Source organism: Elephas maximus, chromosome 4, assembly GCF_024166365.1.
Source record: "Elephas maximus indicus isolate mEleMax1 chromosome 4, mEleMax1 primary haplotype, whole genome shotgun sequence".
Taxonomy (NCBI): domain Eukaryota; kingdom Metazoa; phylum Chordata; class Mammalia; order Proboscidea; family Elephantidae; genus Elephas; species Elephas maximus.
Window position 1 is genome coordinate 67,600,098 of NC_064822.1, and position 10,535 is coordinate 67,610,632.

A 10,535-nucleotide genomic window follows, 5' to 3' on the forward strand; every position below is an offset into this window, starting at 1 on the left:
TGATACTACATCATAGATCAAGATCCGTGCTCTCAAGACTCCCAGTCCACCTATCTATCCCACATTTGAAATGCTCACTACTGCCTTTTGTTGATGATAATTAAAAAAAAAAGTGTAAGCTGAAATATCAGTATATTATCTGAATGAGTCAACACTGTAAATAATTATAAGAATTAAAATCTTAGTTAAAATAGAATTTATTAGAACACCTGCAGCCATGTTCAAAGGACCTTAAGGAATAGAACATTGGAAAGTGAGGTGTTGAAAGAAGGGTTCAAGGTTAATGTGAGTGAGATATTGAAGTATGGGCTCAGTCAGACCAAGTGGTAAGGTGTGTATGTGTGTGTACAAATAACAGTAATGGGCTTTTGCCTCCCCTGGCTGGTTTGATGAGGCAGAGGTAGGGAACACAAAAATGAGAGATGGTTAGATAAACCACTCTGTGCAAGAGAAAAGAAATGGAAATCTATAGAAAATATAGGCACAGAGAAAGTGGGCTTGATTAGGTGGGCATGCTACCTCTAAGAATGTGTGCTGTGGTGTCAAACTGCCTGTGTTCCAATTTTAAATGACCCTGGGCAAGTTACTTACCCCACAGGACCTCAGTTTCCTCATTGGTAAGTAAGAATATTTACAATACCTTCTTTATTTTGACAGTTTGAGGAATAAGTGAGTTAATATATATAAAGTGCTCTACACTGTTTGGCAATATGTGAACACCCAGTAGTTGTTTATTTTTATTAAAAGAAAAAAAATTATTTGCAGAATTTTATCACACAAAGTGAATTTACCTTCTTTTGTCCGTGCTTTTATATGGCTTAAGTATATTTTTTCTAGATGATTTTGATTTTCAAAGATTTAAAAAACTCCCTCTCACCTTCTATTATGCTAATCATAAGGTTTGTATTACAAAAGGACAGTGAGGATTTCCTGTATTGTGATATCCGGAACATTTTAGAAGCTGGTAGTTTTACTGCTTCTTGCTCATGCTATACATATGTGGCTCAACAACAGGTGATTCAAGAGCATCATTCAAATACACAATTTCTCTTTCTCTTTGATTTTACATTTTTACCATATACAATTTTTAGATTCCTTGGCTTACAGCCCAGCTCTGTGATCCAGCACTGCTCTTCTCCAACAAGCACTCCTGGGGCCTTCCCTGCATCCACCTGGAAGCATCCTTTGTCATGTCAGGTATGTGTGTCACTAATTAGGAATTTAAGAACTACAAATAGCCAAAAAGGTTATCTGATGGGTATGACCGATATCAGGGCACTGCTTTATGAGAAATAGGTACAATTAATAGTGGATATTTTTTATTATGAGTTGGAATCGACTTGACGGCAGTGAGTTTTGAGTTTAGTAGATTATTAGGTTTGCCATGTGTCAGCACTTTCCACATTAATTTTAGTTTTCTGATTCTTCATTCTGGTACTTAGCAATCATTTTGTGGTGCTTTTCCAATAGGTTTAAAGAGTGGGTTCTGACAGAGCTACTTCTATATTCCGAATGAGAACCGAATTTATCAGGTTAAATTGTGATCAACATAATTCTGTTATAGATTAAAAACAAAACAAAACAAAAACCTTGCCTTCGAGTCAATTCCGACTAATAGCTACCCTACAGGACAGAGCAGAACTGCCCCATAGGGTTTCCAAGGAGTGCCTGGTGGATTTGAACCGCCTATTTTTTGTTAGCAGCCGTACTTCTTAACCACTATGCCATTAGGGTTTCCAAAAGGATGCTAAATATTACTGATGCAATGTTAAAAAGTGTTATATTTTTTAATATAAAACATATGTTTTTAATATTAAAAACTTGCCATTTGTATTGTAACATGCAAAGATCCCTCAGATTAAGAAGCTGACATATTATGCTGCTGTTAATGAAAACTTGTTGGCAGTGTGATAATGTTAACGCAGAATCACCCAAGGCTAATTCGTTCTAGGGCAAAAGTCTATAAACAAATAATTTTGGGTATGAGCAAATGTACTGTTCTTATAATAAAGGTTGTTCATATATCATAATTCAATGTACTGAGAAATGAACCCAGTTCCTCAAGGTATTAGCATGAGTCGTGGAACTTTCCAAACCAGGTCCAGAGTGCTCCTGTCTCATCTCTTGCCGATTATACCTCCACAGAGCTATGAGCAGGAAGACATTTCTCAGAGCAGAGCCTGCATTAAGATTAGCAGAAGGGCACACTCCAGAGAGTGTTATTGTCAGTGACAGTGCCAGAAAGTGTTAAATGAAAGACTCTAGGTCTAGACACACTTTAATTTGATTTCTGATTTGGTTACTTACTCGCTTTGATCCCAAGAGAATAGAAGATGATTCTAGGACCCTCATTTTTCTCATCTACCTAATAGTGATCATACTCTCTACCTTGTGATTTTTTTTTGAGAGAATAAAAGTAAATGTCTCTCCTGGAAGCTCATAAACCATAAGTTGGAGCCTCTTGCTCTCTTCTTATTCCAGATGTCTATGCTCTTTGCCAGTTTAAAAATAGATGGTAAATTTACTCACTGTCTTCTAGAGACAGAGCTGATAGGGCAGTAAATGGATGAACAATCTCACTAAATAATAGAGTACACTGCATACAGATGTTGGTATTGGTTAAAGTTCTGAATGGAATGTTTTCATTTTTCAGTTTCATTAGCAAAATGACTTCGTTATCAAATCAAATAAAAAAAAATTTAGAATCTAATTGGCTTGTTTCTAAGAAATCCATTCCTTGTGTTTGTCTTTAAGTCTTTACCTTATCTCTCTTTTTTACAGTTTTTCAGACCACTCCATGGAGGCTGATTTCCGGGACCTTAGGAGTAGTGTGTCTTTTGTTGGCGGCTACTTTGGGAATTTTGTTGAAAAATTCTAAGTTTCACTACACAAGGCTTTATAAAGATCAAAATGGTGATAAAATCTTTTAGTAATACAGGTTTCATTTTACTGATGTGTAATATTTTATTATCTCACAGATATACTTAAGTCTGTACCTAATTATGTGAATTTCTAATCACTACCTATAGCGTTCTCTCCAGGACCCATCACTGAACTCCAGGAAGGTAGGCACCATACTTTGGAAGTCTTATTGTTGTTAGAAGATAACAATGGACCGTTGTTTTTCACATACGCAGCTTGATGGAATATTACACATAGTTATATACGTTCATTTCCCTAATTGTAAGACACTCTCATTCCATTGTTCTCTAATGTAAAAATGATTAAGTTACATTGAGTGTACATCACTTATATGTTAAAGGAATAAAGAAAATATTATTTTGAAATGACAGCTGTTTTTTTCCTATGTGAGAACTCATCATTAAGCAATAAATTAGAAATAAACAGCAGTAAATATTACAGTTAATCCTGATTATCTGCCTGTGTTTTCTCATAACCTATACTTTCCTATTTCTTCACATTTGCTTCTGCTGGAGGCTCAGACTCAGAATTTAGTGCTCACATTTCTGCAATTCTAAATAAATCCTGCTTATCAGGAGAGTCAGAAGTTTTTGAATGTTGTTTCTTATATGCTGCTCACCTTCTGTTGTAGAACTTCGTTCATATTTTATCCCAACAACTTCAGAGCCATTCATTGAATGACTACCATGTGCCATGACTTTTATCACTGAGGATCAGAAACTCCAAAGACACTGTCTCTTACAACCTGTAAAGACAAGTTAATTGCTTTATTTATTTTGATTTAAAAAAAAAAATCAGAACTCTACCAATGCATTGTATTTTTTTTTTCTTGACTTAGGATATATGCTAAAATGCTTTCTCCATTTAAATCTCTTTCATTTATTTAAGACACCCTGGTGGTACAGTGGTTAGGTACTAGGCTGCTAACTGAAAGATCTGCAGTTTGAACCCACCAGAAGCTCTGTGGGAGAAAGATGTGGCAGTCTGCTTCTATAAAGATTACAGGCTTGGAAACCCTATGGGTTATAAAATCAACTCTGTGCTGTAAGGTTGCTATGAGTTGGGATCGACTCGATGGCAGTGGGCTTGGTTTGTTTTTTTGTTCTATTTTGCATTATTTAATTGCTGCTTACAGGGCTTAGTTCAGCATTGTGTCAATCGTTTAAAAAAAATTCTTCTAACTTTACCCATTTCATGCTCTGCTACATGCTGTTTTAATATACTGAATTTCTTGTGTACCTTCCAAAATTATTAGTCAATGAAATTAATAAGTGATTGGAAATTACATAATTCTGACTATCTTTACAATATAATCTCCGTGAGAATAAAAGTCATATCTAACTTGGTCACATTAATTTTCTCTGAACATAACACCCTGTGCATGTGTACATTTATAGTAGATTCTCAGAGAATATATGTAGAAAATATGAATAAAAAATGATTTTTGAATGAGTAAATAGCATTGAAATTTTGAAATGTCAGTGCCATCAACCATATTTTATTTTTTCCCTTAGACTCTGACTGCTGCTCTTGTCCAGAAAAGTGGATTGGGTACCGATGCAACTGTTATTTCATTTCTAATGGAAAAAACACTTGGGCAGAAAGTAGGAATTCTTGCGCTTCTCAGAATTCCAGTCTACTTCATCTAAAAAGCAGAGATGAATTGGCATGTACTTTATTTTGCTTTTCCACGTTTTGTTTGGCCTAGAAAAACATAGCAACAAAATAAGCTAAATACTTTCACTCAAGTTTTTAATCAGAGAGTAAACAGGTGGTTAAATTTGAGCAAATGACCTATTAATGTCCTGTACCTTGAATGAAGCATGATAAAACCCACATAAGATTCCTCAAAGTTTTACTTTTTAGGGATAAAAATCAAGATGTCAAATAAAGTACAAGAAACTTTTCAGTGAGAATACAAAGAAGAAATGCTAGATCACTACTTTTACTCATTCAAGGAACCAACTAAATGAGTGTAATTTTTAGTTCTTTTAATTGAATTTCTAATTTCTTTTATAATTATGCACCTTTTGCCATGTCTTTGGGATATAATGTGGAACCACTATAGAGGATATTATCATTAAAAAAATCCACTTCATAAGAAAAAGTGAAAATTTCTCTAGCTGTATGCAGAACCTGTGCTTAGTATAAGCTTAGTAAATTATATCCATGAGATATATCCTTCAGGATACTGTTGATTTGCCATCAAATTTAACTGGTCATCCCCTGTGAAGAAAGTATTCCCTTTATGACCTTGTTTACTCCGTAGTGAAGTGAGATTTTGTGGTATTTTTATCTCGTAAATGAATGGGTTGATAAACGAGAAAGAGGAGCCCTGTGATTGTACCTTCTAAATTAGAAGTTAAAGAGGATTTTGATTTGCATGATTGATAGGCCGAGTCTAATGTACATTAATCCCTGAGTAGATTAATATTAGGTTAATATGTCTGTCTCTGTTTCCAAGCAGGATTTTTTGAAATCTAGTAGATATTTTTACTGGATTGGACTCTCTTATAATGAAACACGTGGCACCTGGCTGTGGGAGGATGGTTCTTCTCTCTCCCAGGATCTGTAAGTTTCTGGCAGCCTGGTGCCTTTTCTACTTTTTATAATTTTATCCTTAGATAGACCAGGAACACTGCACTAAGGTAATATGTCTAGGGCATGAGATTACAGAAAAGAGATTAGGTACAACAGAATACAATTTTAGTCCAACCCAAAACATCCAAATTCATGTCCAAGTCACTTGAAAGTTGCTATCCTTATGCCCATAAAATAACTTTTGATTATGATTTTTTTTTTTTTGGCATTTGCAAAGATGCATAAATATGTACATGTATGCAAACATGCTCAGATACACAGAGGTAGTTTGCAAAAGTGTGATTTCCATTTTTCCTTTATTCTGTGGGAGCCCAATATTCTAGCACCCTCCCATGTTTCAAATATTCTGGGATCATCTTCTGTATCTATGTAATCTTTGAATATTATTTTCATTATAAACATGGAATTTGTAACATCATTCAATGACAAATTATATGTTTTGATTTGTCTTCATAGACTAGATCACCCAGTACATCTTTAAACAAAATAGAATAAAAACATATCGTATATTAAGACCATTAATGATAACAGCAAAAACAAAAAACAAACAAAAAATTTGTGGCCTCAATACTATTGATTATTGAGGAAATAACTCAAGTTTTCTGTAATACTGTACTCTGAAATTATGAAAATTGTGATTATTGTATGAAAAAAATAAATGAATGCTTCAATATGCTAATAAAAATTATCAAATACTTTAAAAAATGTGTTAATAAAAAATGCTATCCCTAAATACTCTCATTTCCTTTTCTTACATGTGGACTTTTTTTCTTATTACAGATCGTTGTTCTCTGAAATTTTAAATCCAGAGGAGTGCACTTTGTATGGTCTAAGTGGGGAAATTTCTAATGGCAACTGTAAGGCAATAAATCGTTATATCTGTAAGCGACAACCTATTTAAGTGTTTCTCGGGGCATGCAGTGGGGCGGGGGGCAGGCTGCAGTGCAGGCCCAGGATTGCTAAGAATGATACCTTTATCCCATATTATTTCTAATTATCTACTGTAATAGTAGGGGTCTGCAAAATGTTAAAAATTGTGTCTTATAATAGAATTTACATGTCTATGAAATGTCATTGTTCTAAAATTGATGGAATTTCTGTATCTACACCTGAAACTGTAAAGCATCAAGGTAAAGAATTTTATGAATATTTTTATTTTATTGGATATGTTTTAATGTTAAATTTAATGTAGTTTTATGTGTGTATTCTTGCAAATTTTCTCTCCAGAAATTGAAATAAATTTGACTTAACACCAAATAATATATATCAACTTCCTTTTAATGTATCACATTTATAGTATGCCAACCTCTGTATGGTATACTAAATTGGGAATTCCCATCCTCACCTCATTTTATTGAAAGTAAAAATAATTTTAATGCTCTTTCTAGATATTTATTTATAGAAATATAAATTTAGAGATGAAAGTGCCATAAGTTAGTATCTTCATGTGCATCACTAAGAGGGGAGCACATTTATGGGTCTTCCCTTAATGCTCCTGAATTCTGGAGAATGACTAGCAGTCTTTGGCCATTACATTGAAATAGGCGATCTCCATATGATTGCTTCCAGATTTTGCAGGGAGAAAGAGAACCAAGCCCTGGTAATACGAATTTACAATACTTTATTCTTTATCACACAGACCTTTACTGCCTTATGTTTATCCTTCAGGAAAAGTCACTTACATGTGCATTGAAGATCTTATTATCCGATCAATCCAAAAAACTCTTTTCCTAAAAGTCATGTATCAATTACCACACAATTCCCTTTTTGAGGATGTGGAGGAAAACCATTTTATTGAAGGGTTCTCTGAGTATGTCAAAGGAGGGTTGGGGACAGCAATGAAGTCTGATGCCTGCAGCCTGACTGGGATCTTCCTGACCTCCCAGCCATCAAAAGTCAGTTCCCTTTTATAACTATTGCATTTATATCTTAAGAAATTTAGATTGACATCCCTATTGGATTTCTTGTTTTATTTTTCAGTTAAATGATAATAATTGAGAACCCAAAGTTGATTTTAAGATGCACAGAACCAGGAAGAGAAAAGGACCTATTACATTTTATTTCTCATGCTATAAATATAATAGATCTACAAAGAGAACTTTTCACATTATGTATGTAGATTGACTTAGGAAAACCGCATTTAAGTTATATAATGAAATATGCATATTAGAACATAACGTTTTTCAAAATGTTTAAACCTGGACCAAGAAAGCTTATGTGATGCACTTTCTGTATATTTCAAGTGTTTAAGCTTCATTGTCCATGTGTTTTGAAAAATAATATGTTCTAATAAATTTTTAAAAATAGCATTGTTAAAAAATAAAACTCACTGAAATTTGAACATAAGGTTTATTCTGAGCAATTATTCTACATGCATATAAAAAAACCTGTTGCCGTCGAGTAGATTCCAACTCATAGCAACCCTATAGGACAGAGTAGAACTGTCCCATAGAGTTTCCAAGGAGTGCCTGTTGGATTTGAACTGCCGACCTTTTGGTTAGCAGCCATAGCTCTTCACAAGTGCACCACCGGGGTTTCCTCCACATGCATATAGGGATGCTTGCAAGCAGCCATCTAAAATACAACGAGTGATCTCTTTCCAACTAGAGGAACAATGAAGATTAGAAGCTAAAGAACCAACAAAAATAATATATGTTTCACAAAAAGGTACCCCACAAAACAGTACCTACAAGACCAGAAGAAACTAGATTGGTGCCTGACCAATGCTTAGTAATCAAAGATTCTAAGCAAATCATGATGAGAAGGGGTGAGATGTTAAAGAAATAGATAGCAGATATCTTGCTTTGATTTTGGGGTTTTCTTACCCACAAAACCAACTCGAGAGCAATGAGCTTGCATCCCAGTTTTGATCCCAGAAAAAGCAAATGGCTTGAAGAAACTAGGAAAGATGGGATTTTTTTTTTTTTAATAAAGAGAAGAAAAAACAAACCCTTTGCCATGGAGCTGATATTGACTCATAGCAACTCTATAGGACAGAGTAGAACAAGCCAATACGGTTTCCAAGGAGCATCTGGTGGATTCAAACTCCTGATATTTTAGTTAGCAGCCATAGCTCTTAACCACTACACCACCAGGGTTTCCATAAAGAGAAGAGGAGAGAGAAATACAGATGAACCGTTGGCTAATCTTAACACAATTGATTGAAGCCTGCCCTCTCCTTCTTACTGAAAATTAATTGCAAGATAGTCTCTGCCCCTCCACCCAGCCATATCTTTTGAGAGTCAAATTTAGGAAGCCTGGCTTCAAACTGAAAAGAAAAGATTTGCGATTTCGAGTGAAAGAAAAATGGATGGTGGAGTAATTTGGGTCAGGGATTTCTTTAAAGGGAATATTTGGTTTTGTGGGTAAGAAAACCCCAAAATCAAAGGAAGATATCTATCTATTTCTTTCTTGAACATCTCACCCCTTCTCGTTATGATTTGCTTAGAATCTTTGATCACTAAGCATTGGTCAGGCACCAATCTAGTTTCTTCTGGTCTTGTAGGTACTGTTCTGTGGGGTATCTTTTTGTGAAGCATATATTATTCTTGCTGGTTCTTTGGATTCTTATCTTCATTGTTCCTCTAGTTGGAAAGAGACCATTTGTTGTACTTTAGATTGCCACTAGCAAGCTTTTAAGACCTCAGATGCCAAGTACTTAGTAGCTTGATAATAATATAAAAGTTGAGAATGAAGAGAATGTATAAGCCAATGATCTGAAAGGTCATGAAGCCAAATTTCTTAACCATGACCACAAATCACAAGAAGATGAAAGAGAAGTATCTGCAGCATGCATTGCATCTCTAATCATGAACTTCTGCTAAAACTATCTTGCAACAGACTTTCACTTAGGTGTCATTAATATATACTGCACAACAATCTGCTTTTACTAAAGTACTAACTCTTTCTTGGGAAACAGGTAAATAATCAAGAGCTAATCTTTTATAATGTGATTATCTTTGTACTATTTCATAAGGAGAGAGCATAGCATTGTTTATAATATTAACAGAGCTACTTTGTCTAATATCATTCATAACTTTACAATACATATATATTTTTACACAGTTTAAATCAATTTCAGTAACTAAGGGTATTATGGCTGTTATAGAACAGTAAGTTTATGCTCTTTGTCAATGGACTCTGATTCAATAGTAGTTTAGAGAATTATTTGATGGCCTTAAGTCTTAATCTCCTTCGTATTTCCATATTTTCTTTTTGGGTAATTGATTATGTATAGAGACATAAAGAACAATTCTAATCTACAAGTAGAAAATAAACTCATTAGTTGTCTGTGGTTTCTCAAAGACGATGAACAAAAATCAAAATTTGATAGTCCATGAAGAATTGTCATAACTTTCTATTGAAACAAAATTTCTCTCTATGGTCACACTCCTCCCAACCAAAAGACACTCTGAAAACAAAGTTTTTCTTGATTTAAAATATGTTCATTATTATTTGCATAAGTGTAGCAAGAATGGTGATTTATTATATAAATTGCCTTGATGGGAGTTCTTATCATACCCGATTCTCTGAGCGCCATTCTCAAATAGGATGTTCTAATGAAAGCTTGGCTATATACCTGAGATTTTCAAATATGCCCTGTTAACAAGGAGGACAGATTCTTTTTGAACTTGTGCAAATAATTATATTGCCATAAAAAATAAGATCACTCATCAAGAGCTTTCCAATTCTGGAGAGTTTAGGGAGAAATAATAAATGTCCCATTTTTGTTTGCATAAACATAGCCTGTTAAATTATTATAAATTATACATAGCATAGGAGAAAAGAGGAAATAGTTTCTTCTACCCCGAAAACAGAACATTAAAACATCAAGTAATATCTCCCTACATAAAACCCATAATAACCCTTTTGTTCACTCAGTCCTGTAATTAATTTCTGTTCCATTTATCCTGGATCAGCGCTCATGAACTCATCAACTTCTCCATAATCATTCCGGAAATCTTGATTCAGTGCAGTGGTATAAGCAGTGCCATTTAGAAATCCATGTCCAA

The 10,535-nt window shown here is 34.3% G+C and overlaps 1 protein-coding gene across 2 annotated transcripts; it reads left to right on the plus strand.

Moving 5' to 3' along the window:
- Positions 1 to 968: 968 nt before the first annotated feature.
- On the plus strand, positions 969 to 6,683 carry LOC126075169 (natural killer cells antigen CD94-like). 2 transcript variants are annotated; one of them, XM_049882446.1, is made up of 7 exons: positions 969 to 1,014; positions 1,092 to 1,197; positions 2,782 to 2,913; positions 3,030 to 3,065; positions 4,437 to 4,588; positions 5,390 to 5,493; positions 6,304 to 6,683. In XM_049882446.1, exons 2-7 carry the CDS (start codon positions 1,191 to 1,193, stop codon positions 6,422 to 6,424), a joined length of 552 nt encoding a protein of 183 aa, XP_049738403.1. In that variant the 5' UTR covers positions 969 to 1,014; positions 1,092 to 1,190; the 3' UTR covers positions 6,425 to 6,683. The 2 variants fall into 2 exon arrangements, with proteins under 2 accessions (XP_049738403.1, XP_049738404.1); XM_049882447.1 differs by lacking the exons at positions 969 to 1,014; positions 3,030 to 3,065 and having other exon boundaries at positions 1,015 to 1,197.
- Positions 6,684 to 10,535: the final 3,852 nt, after the last annotated feature.

What these genes read in the sequence shown, in the direction of transcription:
- LOC126075169 (XM_049882446.1), top strand. An exon ending in GCTTTATAAAGATCAAAATG is followed by an intron (nt 2,914 to 3,029) that starts GTGATAAAATCT and finishes CACTACCTATAG; the next exon opens with CGTTCTCTCCAGGACCCATC. An exon ending in CATCACTGAACTCCAGGAAG is followed by an intron (nt 3,066 to 4,436) that starts GTAGGCACCATA and finishes TTTTTCCCTTAG; the next exon opens with ACTCTGACTGCTGCTCTTGT.